The sequence below is a fragment of the Artemia sp. Qi Xiang Cuo genome, chromosome 8 (genome assembly GCF_049724085.1).
Source record: "Artemia sp. Qi Xiang Cuo chromosome 8, ASM4972408v1, whole genome shotgun sequence".
Taxonomy (NCBI): domain Eukaryota; kingdom Metazoa; phylum Arthropoda; class Branchiopoda; order Anostraca; family Artemiidae; genus Artemia; species Artemia sp. Qi Xiang Cuo.
In genome coordinates this window covers 63,040,360-63,068,217 of record NC_142801.1, presented here as the reverse complement: position 1 = coordinate 63,068,217, position 27,858 = coordinate 63,040,360, and the positions used below count along the sequence as shown (strand labels likewise).

Sequence of the window (27,858 nt, the reverse complement as noted above, 5' to 3'; positions counted from 1 at the left end):
AAAACTAGAATCTGAAACTGAATTAATAAAATAAAAAATGTAGATAAAACTAGAAGAGACTAACTATGTTGACCAAGAAGGTAAATTACTATTTCGCAAGGGAAACAGTGATGTGTCTCCTTCTTGTTCTTATTTTTTTCGCCGTCGCCACCGAAACATCATACAGAGATCTTTAACGACTCATTTTGAAGCTAATTTTCATATCTGCGTGCCTTAGTAATTATTAAATAAAAAAACAAGTTTTTTTTAAGTGAAAGCAAGGAGCGACATTAAAACTTAAAACGAACAGAAATTGTTCCGTATATAAAAAGGGCTGTCCCCTCCTCCACGCCTTGCTATTTACGCTAAAGTGTTTTATTGTTTTAATTGTGTGACAGAGTCAAACTTTAGCATAAAAAGCGAGGCGTTGAGGAGGGGACAGACCCTTTCATATACGGAATAATTTCTGTTCGTTTTAATGTCGCTCCTTACTTTCACTTAAAAAAAAATGTTCTTTTTTATTTGATTTCTGAACGTTTTTGAATTAATGCAGCTTTGATTTTGGCAAACCGTAAATGAATAATTAGAATGAAATTTGCATATTAATTTTACTTGTTTCGGCTAAATGGCTTTCTCGAAATTTTGTTCTGACGTAACTTACGAATTAACTTACGTAACGAACTTCTATATTTGTATGTTTTTATTACGTATAATAGGGAGTTTATCCCTAGTCAATACCTCGCTCTTTACGCTAAAGTTCGAATTTTGTTCGAATCACAAACCCCTGAATCGCAAAGGCGGTTTAATTAGAATAGATAGATCTTTTGAAAGTACTAAAAAAAAAAATAGCGTAAAGGGCGAGGTATTGACTAGGGAGCGAACCCCCTAATATACGTAATAATTTTTGTTTGTTTTAAGTTTTAATGTTACTCCTTACTTTCATTTGAAAAAACTTGTTTTTTATTTAATTTCTGATCGTTTTTTAAATAATGCTGGGAAATTCGGCACTCCCTTCACAGAAATGTCACTTCCCCCAATGAACCATCCTCCATGGGAAGATCCTACCCCGTATCTCCCTCCTCCGACTCTTTCCTCCACCAAAAAAAAAATTCTTCCTGTACGTCTGTATACTTTCCATTAACCAATACTATATGTAAACAATGGGCAAAGTTCATAACTTGCAGCCCTTTCCCCGGGAACTGTTGGGGATTAAGTCCTCCTCAAAGACATATTTATTAGATTTTCGACTATAGTGAACAAAATGGCTATCTCAAAAGTTGTATTGGGTGACTTCGGGGAAAAATGAGCGTGAGAGGGAGCCAAGTTGCCCTCCAATTTTTTTGGTCACTTAAAAAGGGCGAACAAAATAAAATGTAGAACAGAATTCCACATTTTCGCAGATAGGAGCTTGAAACTTCGACAGTAGGGTTCTCTGATACGCTGAAACTGATGGTGTGATTTTCATTAAAGTTCTATGACTTTAAGGGTTGTTTCCCCCTTTTTCGAAAATAACGCAAATATTCTCAGGCGCGTAACTTTTTATGGGCAGGACTAAACTTAATAAATCTTATATATTTGAAATATATTTTATATTTTATATATTTATATATTTTATTTTCCGGTTTTTAGAGTTTTGGTTACTATTGAGCCGGGTCGCTCCTTGCTTACAGTTCGTTACCACGAACTGTCTGAAAAAAATATAATATTAAAACAGAATGCAATCTTTGATAAGATTAAATAAAAAAAGCAAGTTTTTTAAACTGAAAGTAAGGAGCGACATTAAAACTTGAAACGAACAGAAATTATTCCGTACATGGAAGGGGCTGTCCCCTCCTCAACGCCTCGCTCTTTACGCGAAAGTTTTTTATTGTTAAAAAAAATAGAGTTGTGAGAAAGCCAAACTTTAGCGTAAAGAGCGAGGCGTTGAGGAGGGGACAGCCCCTTTCATATACTGAATAATTTCTGTTCGTTTTAAGTTTTAATGTCGCTCCTTACTTTCAGTTAAAAAAACTTGTTTTTTTTATTTCATTTGTGAACGTTTTTGAATTAATGCAGGTTTTGATTTTGGCTCACCGTGCATGAATAATTAAAACGAAATTTGTATATTAATTTTACTTTTATTTGGTTAAATGGCTTTCTCGAAACTTGTTTAATTTATTTACGAACATTTTTATAAGTAATAAATATACGTAACTTACGAATTAATTTACGAATTAACTTACGTAACGAAATTCTATATTCATAGATTTTTAATAAGTATATTAGGGGGTTCACCCCCTAGTCAATACCTTGCTCTTTAAGCTAAAGTTCGAATTTTTTTCCAAGTATTTAAAAATGACCCTTAATCACAATGGCCGTTAATTAGAATAAATAGCTCTCATGAAAGTACTAAAAAATCTTTAGCTTAAAGAGTGAGGTATTGACTAGGGGGTGAACCCAATCGTATACGAAATATTTTGTGTTCGTTTTAAGTTTTGATGTTGCTCCTTACTTTCAGTTGAAAATTTTTTTTATTTAATTTCTGATCTTTTTCTTTAATAATGATGGGAAATCCGGTACCCCCTTCATAGCAATGTCCCTTTCCCCATGAAAACTTCCTTCGTGGAAAGATCCTCCCATATAACGCCCGACCCAGGCCCCCCCCCCTCCACCTACCAGAAAAAATCCCCCCTGAAAACGTCTGTATAGCCTACTTCCTAATAACCCATACTATATGTTAACATTGGGTAAAGTTGATAACTTTCAGCCCTCCCCCTGGGGACTTCGGAGGATTAAGTCATCCTATAAGACATAGTTATCATATTTTAGACCATGCTGAACAAAATGGCTATCTCAAAATTTTGATCGGGTGATTTTGGGAAAAAAATGAGCGTGGGAGGGAGCCTAGTTGCCCTCCATTTTTTTGGTCACTTAAAATGGGCACTATAACTTTTCATTTCCGTTCCAATGAGCCCTCCTACGATATTCTAGGACCACTGGGTCAATACGAATACCCCTGGGGAAAAGAAAAAAAACAACAACAAAAAAACAAATAAACACGCATCCGTGATCTTTCTTCTGGCAAAAAATGGAAAATTCCTCATTTTTGTAGATAGGAGCTTGAAACCTCTAAAGTAGTGTTCTCTGATACGCTGAATATGATGGTGTGATTTTCATTAAGGTTCTATAACTGTTAGGGGGTATTTTCTCCTTTTTTCGAAAATCAGCCAAATTTTCTCAGGCGCGTAACTTTTGATAGGTAGGACTAAACTTGATGAAACTTATATATTTGAAATCAGAATTAAAATCTGATTCTTTTGATGCATCTACTGGTATCAAAATTCCGTTTTTTAGAGTTTCGGTTACCATTGAGCCGGGTCGCTCCTTACTTACAGTTCGTTACCACGAACTTGTTGATTAGAGACATAACCATAAATGTCAATGGTGTTAGTGTCATACCGGTGCATCGATACATATTGAAAGGTATTGACACTTTGGGTCAGGCACGTACGCAGGAATTTTTTTCGGGGGGGGGGGGAGGCCAATTTGTTTCGGGGGGAGGGACCAAATCCTTCAAACCCATTATTCTGTGAGAAAATCAGAAAATTATGGGAAAATGAAATAAATCGTGAGATTTCGGGGGGCCCAGGACCGGAGCCCCCCTGCGTACGTCCCTGCTTTGGGTTAAAATTAGATTTCTAAATATACAAAACTTTTTAAACAAAAGAGTTGACACAAACAGAAAAAACAGAAAAAACAGAAAATAGGCACTGGCCTATACTTCCGTATTCAAAAGTGTGCTTTAATTCCATTTCCGTGACGTATTTTGTGACGTCTCCCAATCATTTTACTCCTTAAACCATTGTCAAAGGGGAAAGCCAAACACTACCACCTTTTTTTTTTACCCAGTATTACAAATCCAAATTTTGAGGCACTAAAAGAAAAATAAATCAGGGTAGCAGTGGTATCAATTGGGGGTCGTCAATTGGTGGAGTCTATTCCCCTCCCTGAATTTATAAAATACCTTTTTTCGGTATGTTCATTGAAAAGGCCTTTTCTGCTACTTTCATTCAAAAATTGAAAAGAACAACGAAATTGTACCCCTAGATTAAAAAAAATAATTTGACCCCCCTCCCCTAATTTCATAATACAAGTATAATCTGTTGCGAGTTGTGGGATCTGGAATAGCGGTTAACCCCGTCGCTTTTATTGCTATGTTGTTCTAGAAAAAGTGCAAATACGCTCAAATCAAAACAGGCTGTCCCATCTCTTCTTATGTCTCCAAGATTTCTGCACATATGTCACGCATTAGCATGACCTTGTCTCGTAAAGGGATATTTGGACATTTATCACGACAGTAAAGGGCGCTTCCTCTGGGAATATTTTTCAGTGGAAGGGTGGCGAGAACTATCCACACATGGATTTGCATTTTATTGTATTTCTACACTTTAATTTTAGAGTAATTTTGAGTTGCCTGAGGTCACTTCTAAAATTTCGATTATTTTCATCGATACAAGTAAAGTATTGAAAGCATTAAAGAGAATTTTTTTACAAGATAAGAAAAGATAGAGAATAAAATAACAATCAATTATTTATTTGAATAATATTAGGCGTGACCGTAGCCATTGCCATATTCTGTCAGAACTTACATTAAATTCTGAAATTTTACTTTAATAGCGTCCCAAAATTATAATTAGCATCAGCAGTTGGAAAATTCTTAGAATTTATTCCTTTCTGTATATCTCGTAAAGCCAACCTGAAAATCATGCTCGAAGGAATTTTTCGGCACAAAAAAAGGATTGGGGGAGGAGGTAATGATTAAAAAACTAATCGAAAATTTAAGATTTAGGGGGGGGGATAAGCCTCGAGCCCTGCTCCCTGCACATATCTGCATCCTGATACCGGTCTGAAGGACCTTCCTCGTGAAAAAAAAGTAGTCGACCATAGACTGTTTAGATACTGACCCCCCCCCCTCACCTAGAATAAAATGTCCTGAAACAAAAAAGATAAAGCTTCGGAAAAGAAGCAAGATTCACGTTTAAGCGTCTCTTGATCCAAAAAACTTATTAATCTTTTCGGAGCCCACCTTTTTCCGAACAAAATTGAGAAGGTAAAATCTAAAAAAAAATAAAATAGAAACCGAAGAGAAAGACGGATTACATTCCTATACTTCCATGTAAATGTGTACTTTCATACATTCGTTTATTTCCATGGCCGCACGGGGTGGGGCAGGGGGACTCCTGTCCCGCCTAGAACTTCAAATTTACACAAGATATGGCTAAAAAAGCAGATCGTTGAAAAAGCAGAAGGTCGAAAAAGCAGTTGAAAAAGGTAGGCTATATGGGTAAAAAAACAGTTGATAAAAGGTAGATGGTTGGAAAAGCTGGAAATAAACAACTGGAATGACAGAATAAAAGTCAAACAAGAAGCAAGTATCCATAATGTCTTGGAAAAATTTAGGTATAACCCAAGAAGATTAATGCTGAAGCTTATTGATGATTTTTGGTGATTACTTATTAATGAAGATTTCATAGGTATTACAGAACTTGCTGGCAATGTAAGATTTTGTGAAACGACAATATAACTTCAGCTTCCCCCCATCCTTCATCACAGAATTGGCTGCCCCCTAGACAAGAAGCAACGCACGCCCATGTTTATTTTTGCAGCATCGATTTTCACATTTTTTTTTTTTAAGGAAACATATTGTTCCTTAAGCGTACACCAGAGTTTCTTAAACGTAGCTAGAGTATTCAGCGTCCAGGGATAATGTCGGTTTTACCCCCCCTCCCCAAATCACTACCACAATGTAATTAGACCATGTGTTGATAAAAAAACACCTCAGTTTGGTGCCCCTCCTCAGAGGCTGCAAATCTAGCTACACCACTGTGTCAAAAGGACTCAAAAAGTGAGTTTAAGATAACCCTTAAGATGTAGTCACTTGGACAAGCTAACTAGGTCAAGGCTAGCCAAAATTTGTCAGAAATAATTCAGAAAAAAAAACCTTGCTTGTTTTGCGATCACTTGGCAGTTTCCTTTTCCTTTTCTAATTAAGAAAACGCTTAAAATTTAGTTTCTTGGACATGCTAACTAGGACAATACTACTACTACTACTACTAACAACTCATCGCAGCACCAAGTCGTCGGAGGCCAACACAGCTCCACACGATCCTCCTCCATCCCAATCTATTCAAAAGCCTCCCTCTTTTCACCCTCCAAGGAGGTTTCTATTTCTGATCCCAACATCCTCCCACCCCAACCGCGGAAGACCTGTTTTCCGTTTAGCCCTTGACGGTTGGCCGAAAAGGACAATCTTCAGTAATTTGTCATCTTTCATACTCACAACGTGCCCTAGCCATCTGAACCTTTCTTTCATTATAGCCATAGAAAGCGGGATTGAACCACATTTATCGTACAGTCTACTGTTTGAAATACGGTCAGTCAATCGGGGTCCCAGAACAATCCGTAGGCAATTTCTCTGGGAAACATCTAGCAAATCTTCATTCACTTTTCGGAGCACCCATGCTTCAGAGCCATATTTGACCTCTGTCATCACTGTAGCTTCAAAAAATTTAATCTTGGTTTGCAGACCAAGCCAAATAAACCGCCTTTTATCCTGCTGTTGCAACCTTTTCTTACTATCTCATATCCTAAGTCAGTAAAAAGAACATATTTATTCTAAGCAAGTAGAAAGAAGGGAAGTCATAACACTGTTCATAAGTAAATTCTATGTTTCTCTGCAACGTAACTGTAAAATGCTGATGCTGGTCAGAATTCGAACTATGTTTTTGAAGCGTTACTTTTTTTCAGCCTATAGATCAGTGATAACAGCAAGAATTAAATGGTTAAAGCTGGGAGTTACCAACCTTCTGCCTTCAACAGCAACATACCTACATAATCAAAAACCAATTGCCTAACATTTTTAGGTAGTAACTAAAACATATCGAAAAATAACTAAACTTGTAAGTATAAAGCACAGTTTATATAATATACCAGTAAGTTTACCGCAGAGTATTTCTGGCTCTTCATTCTCGGTGCGAACAAAAAGCTCCTCCCGCTTATTTGTGCACTTATTTTCCACTTATTGATGAGCTGGCCAAGTGGTTTTGTCAGTACTTGTTCCGTAGGTGATTATTCTTTGTCAACCCGTGAAAAGATCTAATGCCGCTTATGTTTATAGGTTCTCTGGATCACTTGCACCTCGGTCCGGGTTTTTATAATGGGTGAGATAGGGAAAGATCATACTGCTAATTATATAAACTGTGGTATAAAGAATTACATTTAAAAATAACCATTATACGACCATCCTTTCTATAAAAACCTTATATACTCCCAGGGCGTAACTTACAACCCTTGACGTGAGGGATTTGGGGGGGGGGGAGTCGGTTTTCATCTTCAAGGACAAACAGTAAATTTCGGACCCTTCAACTGCACTGAACTAAATTGCCTTATCTATACTGACTATTTAGCTTAGTATATTTGTCATGTATATCCCAATACACAGGAGAGTTAGGGAATTGTTTGCTCTGTGAAAATTTCTGTTACAACTTTATTAGTTTATATTTTACCTCTTTTTTTGCGCATCCCCATTCCTGAAATTGATTCCTGGGTATTTCTTTGACCTCTTAGAAACATTAATTCTACTTCTCAGCTTCTTTATTTTTTCTGCAGAATTATGTCTAATTTACACTTTCTACAATGTTTAAAAGTACATTACCTGTCCTGTCAAATGGGATTTGGACACATTTGTCTGGTTCGTCTATGCTGCATCGGTATACTGCACCGCCTCTGTAAACATTTGGCTGCTCTGTATTTGCTTCTGGGGCTCCAACTAACGCCCTGGAATGCAAAACACTTTTTGTTTCACGTAGTAATTTACTTCAAGCATATAGCCCTTTTGTGCTATTAAATAAAAAAAAACAAGTTTTTTAAACTGAAAGTAAGGAGCGACATTAAAACTTAAAACGAACAGAAATTATTCCGTAGATGAAAGGGGCTGTCCCCTCCTCAACGCCTCGCTCTTTACGCTAAAGTTTTTTATTGTTTTAACAAATAAAGTTGTGAGACGGAGTCAAACTTTAGGGTAAAGAGCGAGGCGTTCAGGAGGGGACAGCCCTTCTCATATACGGAATAATTTCTGTTCGTTTTAAGTTTTAATGTCGCTCCTTACTTTAAGTTTAAAAAACTTGTTTTTTTTATTTAATTTCTGACCGTTTTTTAGTTAATGCAGCTTTATTTTGGCTAACCGTCATTGAATAAGTAAACAAAATTTGCATAAAAATTTTACTTTTCTTTTGCTAAATGGATGTCTTTACAAATTAATTTGCATAACTAACTTCTATATTCGTATATTTTTCTTCTGGCAAAAAATACAAAGTTGCAGATTTTTGTAGATATGAGCTTGAAACCTATGATATAGAGTTTTCTGATATGCTAAATCTGACTGTGTGATTTTGATTGAAATTCTTTCCCACTCAGGGGGTGTTTCCCCCCTCTTTAAAAAATCGGTGAAAGATTTTCCGGATCAAAGCTTTTGATGAGCACTACTAAACTTAGAAAAATATTTATATTTAGAATCAGTATTATAAACACATTCTTTAGATACATATATTGACACCAAAATTTTTAAAAGTTTTTAAAAGTTTCGATTACTATTGAACCATATCACTTGTTTTTTTATTGTTTTTTTTTTTATTACGTATATGTTATTACGTATATGAGGGGGTTCTCCCCTTAGTCAATGCCACGCTCTTTACGTTAAAAGTTAAAAAAAATTTGATTCACAAACCCCTGAATCACAAAGGCCGTCTAATTAGAATAGATAGCTCTTTTGAAAGCATTAAAAAAAACTGTAGGGTAAAGAGCGAGGTATTGACTTGGGGGAGAACCCCCTCACATACGTTATAATTTTTTTTCGTTTTAAGCTCTAATGTTGCTTCTTACTTTCAGTTGAAAAAACTTGTTTTTTTTTTATTTAATTTCTGATCGTTTTTTAAATAATGCTTGGAAATCCGGCGCCCCCTTCATAGAAATGTCCTTTACCCCAAAGAAACATCCTCCACGGAATGTTTCTCCAGAGTAACCCCCTCCTCTATCCCCCCCCCTACAGAAAAAAATTTTCTTCCTGAAAATGTCTGTATACTTCCCAATAACCAATAAATAATGCTGGCAAGTCCGGCGCCCCCTTCATGGCAATTTCCCTTCCCCCATGAAAACCTCCTTCATGGACAGATCCTCTAACATAACCCCCAACCCACCCTTCCCTCCCACTACCAGAAAAAAACCCTCCTGAAAACTTCTGTATACTTCTCAATAACCAATACTATATGTTAACATTGGGTAAAGTTCATAACTTTTAGCCCTCCCCCTGGGGACTTCGGCGGACTAAGTCATCCTAAAAGATATATTTATCATATTTTCGACCATGCTGAACAAAATGGCTATCTCAAAATTTTGATCGGGTGACTTTGGGAAAAAAATAAGCGTGGGAGTGGGCCTAGTTGCCCTCCAATGTTTTGGTCACTTAAAAAGGACACAAGAACTTTTAATTTCCGTTCCAATGAGCCCTCCCACGATATTCTAGGACCACTGGGTCGATACGATCACCCCTGGAAAAAAAACAACAAAAAAAACAAGTAAACACGCATCCGTGATCTTTCTTCTGGCAAAAATGTAAAATTACACATTTGTGCATATAGGAGCTTGAAACATCTACAGTAAGGTTCTCTGATACGCTGAATATGATGGTGTGATTTTCATTAAGGTTATATAATTTTTAAGGGGTCTTTCCCCCTTTTTTTGAAAATCAGCAAAATTTTCTCAGGTGCGTAACCTTTGATGGGTAGGACTAAACTTGATGAAAGTTATATATTTGAAATCATCATTTAAATTTGATTCTTTTGATGTATCTATTGGTATCAAAAACCCGTTTTCTAGAGTTTCGGTTAGCATTGAACCGGGTCGCTCCTTACTTACAGTTCGTTACCACGAACTGTTTGATTTTAAGGTTGAGCTAATTTTGTACTACTAGGTAAGGTGCATTCCGTTGATCACCCAAAGGCCTATGCACCATGTTATGGTACTCAGGCCTCCATTCAGCCTCAAAACAAAGGGTGTAGGTCAATGCAGTATCCAGGATTTTCGTTTGGGGGAATAGGTTTACAGAAAAAAACTTCTTAAAAACGCATCAAAATTTGTTTAAATGCATTTTTATTACGTTTTTACGAGTCAGACAAGAAGTTCAGGGGGTTCAAACCCGCAGCCCCCCTGGATACAGCCTTGGTGTGGCTCAGAAGGAAGGGCTAGGTCAGAAGGTTGAGCCTGAAAGAGGATTGAGAATCAATTTTTATTGAACTTGTTTACCAGCCCTTTTACTTTATTCCTCTTTTTTCTGCCTTTCTTATTTCCCTATCGAGTCCTTTTATGTCTTACTTGTTGTTTCTTTGTTTAACAAAAGGAAATGTTCTCGGAAACAAGTGTATACAGTACCAGCCCTTTATGTACTGATGCAAACATTTTCTTTAGGCACAACTGGATGATCTAGGAATCACCCTGTCTCATACGCCACAAAATAAGTTATTATGATATTTATTTTATTTACGTCTGCACCAAGGCTATATCCAGAGAGGTTTCAGGGTTTGAACCCCCCCCCCCCAAAAAAAAAGAAAGAAAGAAGAAGTCCAACTAATAAAAACTATTTTCTAATGCTTATGAACAAATTTTGACACGTTTTTTTAATTTTTGGTTGACCCCCCCCCCCACGGAACAAAAACCCTGAATATGGCCTTGCTTTGTACAATAAGGAAAAAAATATTAGAATGATAATCAAACTACGCACATTTCCTAGATTAAACTGTCATGCTAGATTGATTTACCAAGTCCATTTATCTATTAGCCTTCAATAAACTAAGTTTAAAAGGAAACATTTGCTGTTTCTTAAACATTAATTGACACTTTACATATTTTTCTTCTTTTCCAGTATTTTAATCAGTTCGCTCCACCTTTATCAAAACGGCCTCGTCAGTAAAGAATATCAAAACTGTTTTAATCTCATCAACATGTTCATTGTCACATCACTAAATGCTTCTACTTTCTCCAAGTTTAAGCAGTTTCCAAGATTTCCCCCCTAAATAAATTGGGTTCTCCGGAATCTCCTAAAAATCGAAGTTCGCAAATACATGAACATAAACATGAAATACAATACGTTAATTTTCGCTAAAGTTGAGAGCCCAAAATTCGGGCAACCCAATTTTTGGGTTTACGAGTTTTTGGAGAGCCCAATTTTCTTTCGGGGAACTTTTGGAAAATAGCGAGAATAGTGGCAACACTGCATCAAGGCAGCGTTTCCAGTCTTTTGTAAATCTTGGACCTCCTTATTCAGCCTCCTATTGCACGGACAGGGCACGAATGGCAATTGATTTCTTATAAGTCAGCATTCATCTTCATCAACCTCCATTCAACAACAATATAGTTGTTCCCAAAGTTTGCTCAAAGAAACTCACTGTTTCCGAAAGAAAATTATGTGATTCCATGGGGTCACTTCAAGATTTTCTCCAAAAAAAAAATTATATAATTGAATAAATAAGTTAAGGGCAAATAATCAAAATCAATAGAAATCCATAGATCTTAAACAATGCTACGAAATTCTGTAGTAAAAAGCAAAAAAAAGAAATGAGTATCCCTAAACCACAGTTATGCAAATAAGCACCAAAGCCAGCATATATTTAAGACATACAGCGGTAAATCTAAGTTCAAGGGCGTCCAAAGAAGTGTATAAAAACAAAAGCAACAGAAGAAGTATGTAAAATAAATGTATTAAATCGAGGGGAAGAATCTTAAAAGCATTTTTGGGGGATAGGGCCCAAACCCTATCCTTTTTTAGGTGCCTGGTTAAAGCTCCATAAGCATGTTTCAGTCAGAAAGAGTATCTCAAGTCTCGAACATTTTGCAGCAAAAGCATTTTCACATAGAAACTACAAAAAATACATTTCCAGTTCATTTTATATTCATCACTTATAGAACTTCACAATACAAAAATAAAAAAGTATTACAACATTTTAGTCCATGTTATTGAAATTCCCTGAGCTAATGTACATCTTAAAAAGGATCTAATTTAATTGCATGCTGGGCAAAATTCCAAAAAGTATTACAAAAAGCCAAATTTAATGATTTCAACTAATGAGATTCGTTTCTTCCTAAAAGAATTCTGGCAATCCGACAGAAAGTGAGGTGCCAGGTAGTATATATTTGCAAAAATTAACTTTCAGAAATTCAAAATGATATCTGGCAATCGAATATGTTTACTAAAGACGATACCTGCGCAGGGAGGGATAGGTATTCAGGACTTTTTTGTGGGGAGGGGGGTCGTCAAACCAGCAAAGCGGACGCATCACGTGGAAATTATAGAAATATATAGAGGAAAGGGTAATATTTTTGAGGAATTGGAAAATGCCCTCTTCTAAATATGTTTCAGCGGTGAACAGAGAAATTCCACTAGGATCAGTGAAAAGGATTGATCCTAGAAAACATTTGGGTAACTTTAACCAGTAAACGTACTTCTTTGAGTGATTCAGACCCTTTTTTTTGAAATTATATTATATTATAATTATATTATAATTATAAATATATTATATAGAGCTGGTTAGGTTAGGTGTTTAATATAATGTGTGCTGGACGGCCTGCTTGCCATAATTCTCTGTTGTAGTTTTCATAATTTTGTTGCTAGAGTATTATTTTTTCATCATGATTTGTTATGTTTTATCATGAGTAACCTAACTTCACCTCTTTGGTGTGGTCGCTATAACACGTAAGTACCGTATATTCCCCTAGTGTGTTATACAAGCCTACCATGGGCGTATCCAGGGGGGTTTGGAGTTTAACCACCAGCCCAAATTTTTTCCGACTCATAAAAACGTAACAAAAATACATACAAACAAATTTTCGATGCGTTTTTTAAGGTTTTTTCTGTACCCCCCCCCCCAAAAAAAAAAATCCTGGCTACGGTTCTAAAGCCTACTAATGAAGACTCAGTTGGCGTAGGAAAGTTTATGGTATAAAAAAAACCAGCAAGAACGGCCAAAAGCATATTCTAAATTTAAAAAAAATGCAGCACCTTGAATATTGAAGGAAAAAACGAAACCAATCTACTGGACCAAAAGACGCATGCAGTGGAGGAGGGTTGGTCCAAGGGTCCCCGAAAGAAATTAAAAAAACTATGGGTACTACTTAAGCAAATTGTGAAATAAAACCCATTTTTTATTACAGCCCCCTCCCCCCTCCGAAAAAAAAATCTGCGTACGTACTTGGCTGGACTTTCTATTCAATAAAAGATAATAAAATAAGACAAAATAACAGACCATTGCCGACAACGGTTTGAAAGAAAAGATTATTATTTTATTATTGTTATTTTTATTTTATTATTAATATTTCATTACTATTTTTCAATAAAAAAATTGTTATGATGCGATAAAATAGAAAAAATATCATTTTCTGTGATTACTTTTTCTAGATCTGGGAAAGCACTAAAAAAAACAGTCGTTTTTAGAACAGCCTTCCGAAATAAGAATATGTTGATCCATCGCTAGATGTTTTTATGTTCTGCGAAATTCAAAGTACGGAAATCCTCACAAGATTAACTTTTTCGAACTTTACTCGAGTAACAGGAAGTATGCATCGTGAATGGAGTGCGATTCATACCCTTCGGAAATATTACTTTCTGTTTTATGACAGAAACATTATATTAATCATTTGAACTTTTAATATTTGGTGAAATTCAGTATAAATATGGGCCGAGACACACTTGGCGTTTATTACCGAGTGTTTATTTTATTGATTTTTTTTTTTTTTTTTTTTTTTTTTTTTTTTTTTTTTGTCATTGCTACTCTAGAGCGGACAAACTGGGAGGTAAACATTCTACCGTCTTAAGATCGGTCGATCATAATAGATCTGATAGATCATATTAATCTAATAAAGCATAAAGTGAACATAAGCCTTTTCGTATTTTCATTGAAAATAATTGAAAAAACAACAAATTTGTCCCTCTCCCCTACACATTGAAAAGTACGTTGTATGCACACCTATATTCGTATGAGTTTATTACACGCACTTACATTGGGAGGTGGAGCAGTAAAACTAAAAGCTATTCTGAAAACCAATAGGCAGACATTTTCTTAATGGAAATGAATTCTAGTTTTGTCAAATAACATTTAATTTAGTGCGCATAAATAAGACCAACACTCTTTTTTATGATAAATAGGGTTCAAATTTTTAGGGTCGAAGGCAGGGACTAATTTGGACCCAAATCCCCTAACACTTCACACTTCCTTGAATTTCTGAGAACTTCCTAATCAAATTATCAATTTTTCCTATAAATTTTTTTTTCAATTCAAATTTTTCTACTTTTTTTGCAATTGTCTTCTCCCTTCCAGGAGAAGAAATTCATTTATGACTTACAATTCAGTTTTGATTAATGATATGCCCTCTGCGAACACACTCTCTCATCAGCGGCGGTAAAAAAAAGTCGTCAGCGTTAAAAAAAAAAAAAACGCCGTATGTGTCGCTTCCATTCAGTTCCATATGTGTTAAAAGAAGCGATCGTTTATTTAGACGTTCGTTTGTTGTATTGACAATGAACGGCTGCATTACTGCCTCCGACGTTTGTTTTACTGAGCGTTTTTTTTTTTTACCGCCCAATGTGTCCTTCGCAATACTATCCTACACGTCTCTAAGAAACGTTCAGTAAAAAAACTCTCGGTAAAAAACGCCAAGTGTCTCTCGGACCTATGAGTGATGATCGCCACTATAGTTACTTTCTTTCTACCTTCAGCAAAGTAACATGAAGCATGAATCATACGAGTGTCATCCATAGCACTAGAATAACACACATTTTCGTCACAGTGACGTTTCAAAAGTGAAAATCAGTTTATGAAGATCGGCACTGCAATTTATTTTTTTTTTTTTTTTAGCTATAACACAACATAAGGATGTATGAATCATGAACGTTTCAGTGTCATGCATAGCGCTAGAATAATACACATTTTCGTCACAGTGACGTTTCAAAATTGAAAATAAGTTGATTAAGATCGGCACTGCAGTTTTTTTTTTTTTTTAGCTTTAACACAAAATAAGGATGAATGAATCATGAAAGTTTCAGTGTCATGCATAGCGCTAGAATAATACAAATTTTCGTCACAGTGACGTTTCAAAAGTGAAAATCAGTTGATGAAGATCGGCACTGCAGTTTTTTTTTTTTTTTAGGTTTAAAACAACATAAGGATGTATGAATCATGAACGTTTAAGTGTCATGCATAGCCCTAGAATAACACACATTTTCGTCACAATGACGTTTCAAAATTGAAAATCAGTTTATGAAGATCGGCACTGCAGTTTTTTTTTTTTTTTAGCTTTAACACAACATAAGGATGTATTAATAATGAACGTTTAAGTGTAATGCATAGCGCTATAATAACACAAATTTTCGTCACATTGACGTTTAAAAATTTAAAATAAGTTTATTAAGATCGGCACTGCTGTTTTTTTTTTTTTTTTTAGCTTTAACACAACATAAGGATGTATGAATCATGAACGTTTCAGTGTCATGCATAGCCCTAGAATAACACACATTTTCGTCACAGTGACGTTTCAAAAGTGAAAATTAGTTTATGAAGATCGGCACTGCAGTTTTTTTTTTTTTAGCTTTAACACAACATAAGGATGTATGAATAATGAACGTTTCAGTTTCATGAATAGCTCTAGAATAACACACATTTTCGTCACAGTGACGTTTCAAAATTGAAAATAAGTTTATGAAGATCGGCACTGCAGTTTTTTTGTTGTTTTTAGCTTTAACACAACATAAGGATGTATGAATCATGAACGTTTCAGTGTCTTGCATAGCGCTAGAATAACACACATTTTCGTCACAGTGACGTTTCAAAAGTGAAAATAAGTTTATGAAGATCGGCACTGCAGTTTTTTTAGCTTTAACACAACATAAGGATGTATGAATCATGAACGTTTCAGTGTCATGCATAGCGCTAGAATAATACAAATTTACGTCAAAACGACGCATCAAATGTTTTCACAAAATCATCACTCGACCTTTCTACGTCCTTTGAAATTCAGTTTAAATGTTTGTGAATATCACCACTGTAGTTTTTTTCTAGCTTTAGTGAAATAACATGAAGTATGAGTCAGGAGCATAAAAATGTCACTTATACCACTGAACAACTTAAATATTTGTCAAATTCACATTTTGGAGATTGTGACAAAATAAAAACCCTTGACCTTTCATTTTCCGTGAAATTCTGTTAGAAGTATATTTTTTTGGCCTTAGGATAGAAGAATGAATTTTGAATAATGAACTGTTATTACAACAATAGAAAAATATAAATTTTCGTCAAATCGATGCATCAAACATTTTTCTACATCAGTCGCTTTATCTTTTTATCCTATGGGATATTTATTTTGACATGTATCAGCAATTCCGTCCTATCTTTAGCCGAATCAAAGGAAGAATCGTTCATGAACGAACATGGGCGCCCATACGCTGAATTCCAGGGGGGGGCAAACCTCGTCTAATTGGTACTTTTAATGCTATATAATAGAAATCTCATAAATATAAAAATAAGGCAGCATCATTCAGCCTGTGGGGGGAGGGCGGGAGCCCCCCCATATGGGCGCCCATGTGAACGAATGAGTATCATTGATATATCTAAAAAATAACACTTTTCGCCAATGACACATCAATCACTTGACATTTTGATATTCTGTTAAATTTGGTGCGAACATTGTCGCACGGTCACGAACAGTTTGCTGTTTTTCTGGATTAGGATAGAAGAATGAATTTTGAATAATGAACTGTTATTACAACAATAGAAAAATATAAATTTTCGTCAAATCGATGCATCAAACATTTTTCTACATCAGTCGCTTTATCTTTTTATCCTATGGGATATTTAGTTTGACATGTATCAGCAATTCCTTCCTATCTTTAGCCGAATCAAAGGAAGAATCGTTCATGAACGAACATGGGCGCCCAGAGGCTGAATTCCAGGGGGGCAAACCTCGTCTAATTGGTACTTTTAATGCTATATAATAGAAATCTCACAAATATAAAAATAAGGCAGCATCATTCAGCCTGTGGGGGGAGGGCGGGAGCCCCCCCCATATGGGCGCCCATGTGAACGAATGAGTATCATTGATATATCTAAAAAATAACACTTTTCGCCAATGACACATCAATCACTTGACATTTTGATATTCTGTTAAATTTGGTGCGAACATTGTCGCACGGTCACGAACAGTTTGCTGTTTTTCTGGTTTGCTATTCTGTTTTATTTTGCTATTTTTCTGTTTGTTCTGTTTTGCTGTTTTGTTTTGCTGTTTTTCTGTTTTGTTTTGCAGTTTTTCTGTTTTAGTTTACTGTTTTTAGCCAAATAATATGAAATATGCTCGTATGAGCATCATTTATCATACCGATTTCTCATATTAGAAATCAGCTCTGGCGTATCGTGTCCCAGATGATTTTGCATCCAGGAAATGGTTTCATGTATGATCGAAAATACGATTTAAACTTTATTGTTTTTATCACGAATACTAATTTAAGCTGTTCTACTTCAAAGCAGACATTTCTTTTTTTTTACTCTTTTCCTGCTTAGGGCAGGGGCGCCAATGCATGCAAATATAGGAGGGTAAGGATATTTGTAATTGTCTGCGATTTCTAATGAAAATACAAAAAACGCATTTTCAAAATCTAGAAAGGGCGCCATTTATACTTTTTAAATGAAAATATTCTAAATTTTTTTTTTTCTTCTAAATTTAGAAGGTGACAGTATACCCCATTTGAGTTTTATTTTTAAATTTCCGTAGGGGGGACAAATTTTGATAATTTTGTATTATGCACCACTCACTCCAGTTTATGTTGTGAAAAATTCGAGAACACGCCAGTTTTTTCGTTAGTTTCTTCATTGCTTTAGAAATAAATTTGGGTTATAGATTCGCATAGTAGGGGGGGGGATATAAGGTAGAGAGGGTATGCTTGCAAAATGTGTTTGGTACAATTATTCTGCATATGAGATAGATATGCATATATTCTGCATATGAGATGAAATATTCTGAATATGAGATACAGCCATGAACACAGTAAAATAAAATAAATGAAAGGCACAAATAACATAAACTTTGATGAGCGATCATCATAAAACACTTAAATGAAACACTACATTAACCTAATAATAGTATTTGATACTTGGAAAAACGGTCATTGAAAAAAAAATTAACACTTAGGAAAAACACTTAAATGAAACATTACATTTACTTTATGCTGGGATTTTTTTTTTTCAGTTAACAAAATTTCCAGATACCTCGCTAATCTTCTATAATTTTTTAGTGGCCATATACCTAGAAAGAATTGTTTTCTGAATTCAAACTGTCCAAATACTTTACCCCCCCCCCTTATGTGCAAATATATAGTCAAAGTTATATATTTCCCATACATTATGTCACTTGTCTTTTTGTCTTGTCTCGCGCTAAGCTGAAAAAAATAAGTGAAGAAACCTTTTTTGTTCTTGAGTATTACACAGCGTAAACTTGATAGAGTAGCCCATAATAAACAAGTACCAAAACTCCTTTCCTCTAGGGAAATTAAAAAAAATAAAACTCAAATAAAATTTTCCAACTTGTAGTCTTATTTTCCGGGAGGGGGGTATTTTCCGCGGGGGGGGGGGGGGTAATCGCCAGGGGAGGTAAACGCAGACCACAAAGAAATATGTATACCTTCCTGATCTAATACGTATGGACCCCCCCCCCCCAAAAAAAAAAAAACAACAATATTTATTAAAAAGAATAGCCATAGCAATAGAATAAGAATATTTCAGTACAAAAACATTCTGCAGATACAGATAATTCTGCAGGGGTCTTCAGGTTCATTCCTCCACATCTCACGATTTCCAGGACTTCTCCATACAATTTGTGTGTTTTCTTGTTTTTAGTTCCCCCTTTCATGGAATAAATTTTTACCTGCTTATTTGAGCTTGTTAGAATTGGTGTCCTCTAGAAATATTGGTTAAAATAGTGAAATATCATCCTATACAAGGATTTGGTGCCCTTCAAACGCAAAAAGAGCCTCTTTTTTTCATTTTCTTTCTTCTTACAAACGTTGAGGGATCGCTCGGCCCTAAGTGTTTCCCAAGTTACACCTCTAGTTTGTTGAGATGCAGCTTTTTGTATTCGAAGGAGAGTGTAGCCCTATCAAGCTGTCCAATAAGCTAATCTAATCTTACAAGTATGATGATCTTTGTTCATAACTCTCAAAGCGCCAAAAGATAGGCGAAAAAACCATGGTTTACCATAGATATCAAACTTCTGAAGTCCTAATGGTATTAGAGAGCCCACTTTTGAGGTACCCAGGGGACGTGGCTGACTCAAATACCAATGGTTAACCCAATCATTGCACCCTCAATTCAGAGGGTGCAATCCAGCCTTAATCATGGACCTGGGCTTTTACCATTTTTACTGGTTCTGACGTCAACTCTTAACTTTATTAGTGTAGGCCTATTTCCAGCATCTGACTAACTCCTGAGCCCTAAGTGATCTTAAGTAGAATCGTCCATCTACGACCATTAATATTAGTAAATAAAAGAGAAATTGTTAATCGTTTATACTTATCAAAAGTTATGTAATTTATGCAATTAACGTTGGTAATTTCCTTGAAGTCACAAAATTAATTCTGAGCATGTTTACCAAGGTCAGGCAAAGCCATTATAAATTATACATGGTACATATTTAGCTAACAAAAGGAGCATGATGGCAAAGGCAATTTGAATAGGAATTGATCCATTCTTTCAGATTCACAAAATATTGAAAGAATAAAAAACCATTCAGAAGTAGGGTACATAATCGCTTTTGGGAAAATTATTGCTATATAGTTAACAAAATTCACAAAGCAAGACAATGAATAGCAATGGAGAGACATTAACATACCCCTGAGCATGATCGTATCCAAAGGGGTTTTTATCCGAATTGACCCCCCAAATTAAAACTTGGTACCGGTGCGTTAAACGTACACTTTTATACACTAATGAGAGGTGAAACCCGCCAGAATGACTTTTGCAAGAGACCACTATTCAGAGACGGGAATGCAAAGAGTAGTTTTCATTGCATTTACGATATTTACACTGTATTTTTTTGGGGTTTAGGGGGGGGGGGAGGTACCTGGGTTAGGTTAGGTAATGTATTTAATATATGCTATGCTTTACCCCCCACCCCTCCTAATGTACAAATATAGCACAAATTTGTTTCTAAACTATTATATATTCATCCGATTTTATTTTATTTAATTAGCATTAACCAAACTTGACTTTTTAGAAGTTAACGTGTAATGCAAAGAAGTTAACGTGTAATTAACGTGTACCAAATAGTCTATATTTGTGGTTGAATTAGACCATGTAGGAATCGAGCAGTCTTAAGGCTCAAATCTGCTCCAATCTTCGTATTTTATATTTTTAAATAACCTCTCATATTTATGTCGCATGTTTTTGTACTTTTTTCTCCACTCCTGAAATGTCGGTCCCCCTCCCCTAAATGAGCTTTTAAGTTCGTGACTGTTTAAATTCCCCCCAAAAAATACTCCGTAGGGTCGTCGCCATAAATATAATGATGCATAATATATATATATATATATATATATATATATATATATATATATATATATATATATATATATATATATATATATATATATATATATATATATATATATATATATATATATATATATATATATTCTCGTCGTGAGATCTGTTCCTGCCAATTCGGGTTTGTTGAATTGATCTACCTCTACCTAACGATTTGCGCACAATACGTGGCCACTAGAAGTGCTGAGACATAGCAAAAAAATCGTACGGGGATGAATGCAGCTGCAAACACTTTCTAATGGGCGTGAGCATGGTTAAGACGGCAAATATTTTTCATGGTGATAAAGGTCTCAAAAAGTTTCTTTTGCCCAATATTTACAAATGTAATAGGATGTTGTGCATCTTTGTGATTGTTCTTCCAGGGTAGAGAGTGGGGGAAATTAAGGACCTTTCGCACGAAAGCACATGTAGACGAGACCGTATCCAGGGAGGGGTTACCGATTTTAACCCCCCCCCCGCCGAAATTTGTGTTCGACAAGCAAAAATATGAAAAAATGTATATAAACAAAACTTGTATGCATTTTTGAAGTTTTTTGTGTAAAACACTCCCACCCACTCAGAAAAAAAAAAATCTGGATACGGCCTTGCCTGTGGATGAAGAAACAAGGGCGCAGGGGTTAAACCTGATGTTGAATACCTCGAAAGAGTGTAACCTCTTAAGCCAACTCTGCCCATATCTTTATTATTTAGGACAAGCAGTATGAAAAACAAGAAATAAAGTGTTTTGGCGCATTCTTGATACTATTTTGAATTCTGCCTCTAAAGTATTGAGCCTTTGTTTCAGACTAATTAATGCTTTGAGTATACCCTAATTACGTGGTTTCAATTGTGTTGTTCATTCTGACAGTGTCAGTAGCCCACTTACGCTATCAACATGGATACAGAACATGGAAATTAAAGGCTAATTATCTACCCTACTGAAAATTTGTGTCGGAATACTGAAAACTCTCCTGCTAAATGATTTGATCAACAATATGCAAAATAATTCTGTTTTAATGCAAAAGGAAAGTAACACTTGCATATCATTGAAGTGCCATGGACACTAAAATATTATTTCATAATAATATTATATATTATATAATAATAATATTATATTATTGGCGCCCTCTGCAGGGCGCCAATAAGGAGGGATGGGACAGTTGCTGCCCTTGATTGTGTTTGCCCCCTAGATTCTAAAAGTATTTATTTAATTTTTGGGGGGAGGGGAAGGGGGTAAAATTATTAAGATGCAATTTTTCGTATTTTGATTGAGAAAAAGAAAATTACCCTCCTAGATTTTTAAAATATATTCTGCCTCCGCTACATTTTTGCGAATTAACCCCACTGGCCCCTAGGACCCAGCTTAGGCTATCCATACCTAAAAACTAGGATTTTATGATATTTTTTGGGGGGTTGTTTCAAAATTATTAAGTTCTAAGGGTAGTGTCAGTGTTGCCCCGTTTGAAGCGTTAAAATGAATCAGCAAAAATAACCAAAATTTGAAAAATCTGTATTTTTTTTTTAATTTGAGCATTATTGCTCAAATAGCTTCTCCCCTCTTCCAGGGTGAGAAGCTAGATTCCACCCCTGTCTTCATCTGAAAGACCAACAATACACAAAAACGAAAAATTGCGTTAAATTTTGTTTATAAGGAAAAAATCATATAGAAAACAAAATACTCCATTCGATTGGTCATAAAATGCTTCTTCCAAATATAATAATCACAACCGTCGCAACTACGTCCCGGGCCCGATAATGAGACCTGACATAGCCTTAGGCTACACAGGCTACAAAAGTTTGGTGTTTTTTATTATTATTTGGCTGGCTTGTTATATTTGGTTTATTATTATTTTTGTTATTTATTATTATTATAATAAATTATTGTTATTATTATTATTTTTGTAATTTATTATTATTATAATAAATTATTATTATTATTTTAGTTTATTATTATTATTATTTGGTGCACTTTTCAGGAATGTTTATCATTTTCGAAGCATTGTTATGCAAATATTAATGGTTTTTTTTTAAACATTCAAACATTTTCTCTTTTATAACGTTGAAAAATACAAAATTACTGAGACTTTCAGGAATGAATATCAGGGAAAACATTAAACTGTCAATATACATTCATTAGTCATTTTCAGTAATCTTGGTTATTATGGTGATTTTTTTTTTTCTTGTTTTGTTGATGTTATGACGTATGAAACATACACCTCGAAATAAAAATTGTTTTCAGTAAAACCCAAATGCCGATCTGGTCTGTAGAACGGTTAAGGCGCTAAAAATAATTGCAAAAAGGCTCAAAACTTGGGTTGAAGAAAAAAATAAACAGTTTGTACAGAGTTTCTAGGCGATAGACCTTATAAGAATAAAAGGGGGAGTAAAGAGCGCACGGTACTCAACACAAGAAAAAAAATAAACAAAAAAAATAAACAAGAAAAAAAAATCATAAAATACAAAGATCCACATAAAAAAAGAAGACTACCAAGCAATCAATTTATTTCGTGTGGACTACCCTATGATCAATCAATCAATCAATTTATTCAACCAATAAATTTACGACAAAAACACTTCAATATAGAACCCCCCGTAAGGTTCTATGGCCAGGAAAAGGGGAAACAACAAGAAACAACAGGGGAAAACAGAAATAGCATAAATACAAAAAAAAAAAAAAAAAAAAAAAAAAAAATTCAACATAATGCATTTCAACCTTTCAAAGACTCAACACACACAAACACACAAAACACAACAAAAAAGAGAAAAAAAACAATAATTAAAAGACCCAAACAAAAAGCGATTTTTATGAGACCCCACCCCCACCCCCGAACAAAAAAAAAGATGTAGGACAATCCTATAAATTAAACCAAATTCCAAAAATATAATTGAAACCAAGCCACAAAAAAATAATAGACAAACGCAGTACCCTTCACAACAAACGTTTCCAACCCAGGCTAGTCACCCCCCCCCCCCAAAAAAAAAAAATAAAATTTAAAAAAATAATAATAAATTTAAACATGAAAAATCAAGACATTAAAAAAGTTTTTTAATTCTTTTGAAACTACCAAACGAGTGACATTCTTGACATTGTACTGCTAAAGAAGTCAAGTTTGGTTAATGCGACCCTATATATTCTGTGAATATATAGGTTCTAAGAAATTCATGAATTTCTTAGAAGAACTGGAAAAACAAGGAAAGAAGTGAAGATAAAGGCTCTCACTCTGCAAAATGTGTTAACTAGGATTATTTTCCATATTATAGAGTACGAATTGCCTTCTTAATATGTTTCCTTATGTCCAACTCGACTCCTAGGCTTTAAATACTGGTTGGCTATTTGACTAATTAAAAGATTTGTATATATATACACTGTCAGATTAGCTATCTGGTGGTATCCCCCTTTCTAAGATAGCCAAAAGTAGGTAAAGTAAATTTTACCCGTTTTATATTGCTTACGATAAATATCTTTAATCAGGGATATAGATTACTCTCCCCTTAAGGTAGGATACCACCTAGTCAAACTCTAACCTAACAATAATTAGTGCTTACCAGCTTTCCCCGCGATCCGTGTGTGTCGCAACACTAAACCCAAACATTGACTCTCTTGGTCCCCGATGAAATATAGCTGAATCCAAATCCACATTATATCCATAATTTATATCCAAAATCACTACTATGATAAAAAGATGAATCATCATTTTTCCTCAAGAGTTCCACTCTACCTCACGAGCATTCCGATCACTCACACAGCTATGATTCTTCTGTGTTCCAAAACGGCAGCCGAAACTGGAGGATCTTCCTCGCGTTTCAAGAGATGAGATACAGGAGGCCGCCGCATATCACACGGCGGACACCCAAAAACAGAATAGCCCAAAGGATGTCAGATTTTTTGTGATATGCTTCTTTGAAACATTGTGACGTATCTGATATTATACTTTTCGTAATGACTAAACCTTGACGTAAGAATGACTTAATAGGAAACTCAAAAGGCTATAGCAATGAATGCCTTGTCACCCTTTATTTCCGCACAAATAAGCTCATAGTTGGGTATTTAAAAGCAGAGCCGTTCTTAGGGGTGGAGCAGCCGGGTCAGCTGTGCCACATATAGGGGTGCCGTGGCAGGGGGATTGCCCACTTTGATCAAATTTTTATTTTGATTCGCCTTTTTTGCCTATATTCGAGTCGGGAGAGGGCGCTGTAATTAATTTTTCCCCGGGCACTACCAACCCTAGGAACGGCTCCGTTTAAAAGTGGCATCTGAACTTTAATGCACTAGAATTAGGGCTGAGCCATGTGCACTAAACAGTTATTTCTTTAAGGTAGACAAAGGGAGGGTTCTAGAACCAGAACCGCTATAAATTCTTGGGAATTTAAATAATTTTCTTATATTTACCAAGCTATAAGATTATTTTTTTTCGGATTTGTGAATTTAAGCCGAGTGACCCCCTATTCTCCCTTGAACTTCACAAAATTTGAGAAGTTTTTATTTTCAGTACTGTTCTATTATCCAGGCAACACGCGAGAAGTGAAGTCTGGTTAATGCTAATGAAATAAAACTAAGTATGATAAAAAAAATATAATAGTTTAGAAACAAATTTGGGCTAAATATCTTCAAAATTAGGGGGTGGGGTAAAGCGTAGCATATGTTAAATTCCTAACCTAGGTACCTTTCTCCCCTAACCCCCCCCCCCCCAAAAAAAAAATTTAAATATAGTTCCTGGAGTGAGAAACCGTTTGTTTATTCAGCATCTCATGAAATTACTGGATAATGCCTATTTGCTTCGCTTTAATCGAGTGTGTGTCTCGCGTATTGCCCGGCTAATAGAACAGTGCCTTATTTTCTTCCATAGCTTACACACACCTTACCTATTTTACCTTCATGAAATTTATCCCATCTCCCTTTTTTCATGAGTAGGGTCTTCCCTTGCTTCGAAAACATTAAAATAATTGTGTTTAAGAACGGATTTTTTTTCTGAACTTTGAGTCCCCTCCTCTAGAAAAATCTTCTAACATCATCAATGAAACACCTGTAACCAGGGTTGTCAGCCTTTTGGATTTTTCTACAGTCTTGGAGTTTCAGTCATGAGCTTGGGATCTCGAAAAAATGGATTTATCAAATATTACCTTAAAATTACATTAAGTATTATATCTTGAGTTTTTACCAAACCCTGGGGTTTGCCGCAAGTAAATCTTACTATACTTTTAAATTCTGAGTAGTTCTGATTGGTGAAGGGGCAGGGATTTACCCTCTTCCCAAATTTCAATAAAATGTCTTTATTGGTCTTTTTATAAAAAATACCCTTTTCTGGTATATTCTTTGTAGAAAACCGAAAAAATTACCCCTCCCTCTACATTTAAAAAAAAAAACATTCCCCCCTCTAAACTTTTGAAAAGTTGCACCATTGGTGGCAACTCTCCTGGTGACCTATGTGTACTTATGCCTACAAACCAAAAGTAAATTTTAGCTACGCCCTGAAAGGAAACATCACCATCTGGACATACAATAAAAAGAGTTAACACGATCATTTGCACAGTAAAGTCTGTTTATTGTTTTGTTTGTTTCAGGAAGATAAAAGTAAGGAAACGTGACGCAGAAATTCCAAAAGAGCTCATAAAAATGCGTCAATTTTCATGCTGTTATCTTGGCTGCCAAACCAAAGAATGAATTTACAAAGACGCCATCTCAGTTTTTTTTTGGAGGATCAAAAGCCAGGAGTTAAGAGGGGGGCTGCAGGTTATACAACAGGGACGCAATTTGTTATGGGGTAGGGGGGCAACTGTCCCTCCCAGACCCCGGTTTGCCCCCCCCTCCCCTCTCGTCCTCAGTATGCCCCCCTCCCGACCTCATCCCCCCCTCCAGCTGAAATTTAGTTACTTCCAAAATCTTTTTGAAATTTAAGATAAACCTACATAATTCAAGCATCAACAGAAACAGATCAGTATTTTTAGTACATATTTACCTTTAAAGTACAATTAAGCACCTTTATAGTACTTTCATAGCACTAATTAGTACCATTATTGTACCAAATGGCTTTTTTAGTTTTTAATGCCATTTTCACATGATTTTGGAAAATTAGTTCCTTGCCCCCCCCCCAGGATTTTGACGAAATTAAGCCACTGTTATACAACAATGAAAAATGCAAACTTCCCTAACAAATACATAACCGTATCAAAACAACATTCAATCTAAGCGATTCTGGACAAAAATGATATTTTATTCAATCAAAATTCAACCTAAGAAGTCAAACCTTCTTAAGTTTTAACTTTACTGGACATCAGCCTATACAAAATACAAGAAACTCGAACCCACATAATAGTAAAATCACCCCACCCCCACACCCTATATTTTGAAAACATTCTTTTTGATATATTTATTAAAATATCGAAAAATACGCCCTCCCTCTCTCTCTCCCTGGATTTTGAAATATACCATTTCGGTATCTTTATTTTAAGAAAAATGAAACAAATCATTACCCCCCCCCCCCTCTACATTTTTGCAAATTGGTGCTATTGCGAAAAGCACAGAAGTTCTGAGCACACAATGAAAGTTTGGAATAATTGACAATATTAAAAATAATAAATAATAAATTCTTCATTAAAACTAATGATGATTTTTCTAAAACCAAAGACAAAAAGAAACTTTTGTTCAAAAATCTTTTTATCATATAAAAATTTCTGAAATTTCCAATGAGTAATTGTTCCAATATGCCAATTGCTCCTATGAGTAGTGAGAAATTGCTAGGGAGAGTTGAAGAGCTTGTGTCCTGAGCAAGAGTAGCCTATATCCAGAATTTTTGGGTGTTTCGGGGAGATTTACATAGAAACACTTTTAAAAACTCATCAAAATTTGTTTATACGCATTTTTGTTACGTTTTTGCGAATAAAAAAAATACAGGTGGGGGGGGGGGGGGGTTCAAACACGGAGCCTTCCCTTCACATGGATACTGCCTTGGTCCTGAGACAAGTACAAGTGCATGTGATTTTCGGCAACTTGTCCGAAATGATTTTATATCAAATTGTCTAAAACTAGGTTTTAGTTTTTTTTTATTAGAATTAGTTTATTTAACAATCAAATTACATGAATAAATAATTTTCTAAAATGGCCGACGGGGAGCAGGGCTCGATGTGTCGGCCAAAAACATAAAAAAAAACATTGCCGAAATAACAAATAAAGCATAGTTACTTGCATAAATTCTTTATATTTCATAATTTATGCAATTATATATTATTTCGT

The 27,858-nt window shown here is 35.2% G+C and overlaps 1 protein-coding gene across 4 annotated transcripts in view; it reads right to left on the bottom strand.

Moving 5' to 3' along the window:
• if (integrin subunit alpha inflated) overlaps positions 1-24,509 on the bottom strand; it is a 187,348-nt gene extending 162,839 nt beyond the window's left edge. For 2 of the 4 annotated variants that reach the window (XM_089093668.1, XM_089093670.1), the window contains exons 1-2: positions 24,174-24,509; positions 7,673-7,794 (exon numbers count right to left, since the gene is read on the bottom strand). In XM_089093668.1, the coding sequence (XP_088949794.1) occupies positions 7,673-7,794; positions 24,174-24,322 (271 nt within the window). In that variant the 5' untranslated portion in view covers positions 24,323-24,509. The remainder of the gene's footprint in view (positions 1-7,672; positions 7,795-24,173) is intronic. The other 2 variants (XM_089093669.1, XM_089093671.1) reach the window with 1 other exon arrangement.
• Positions 24,510-27,858: the final 3,349 nt, after the last annotated feature.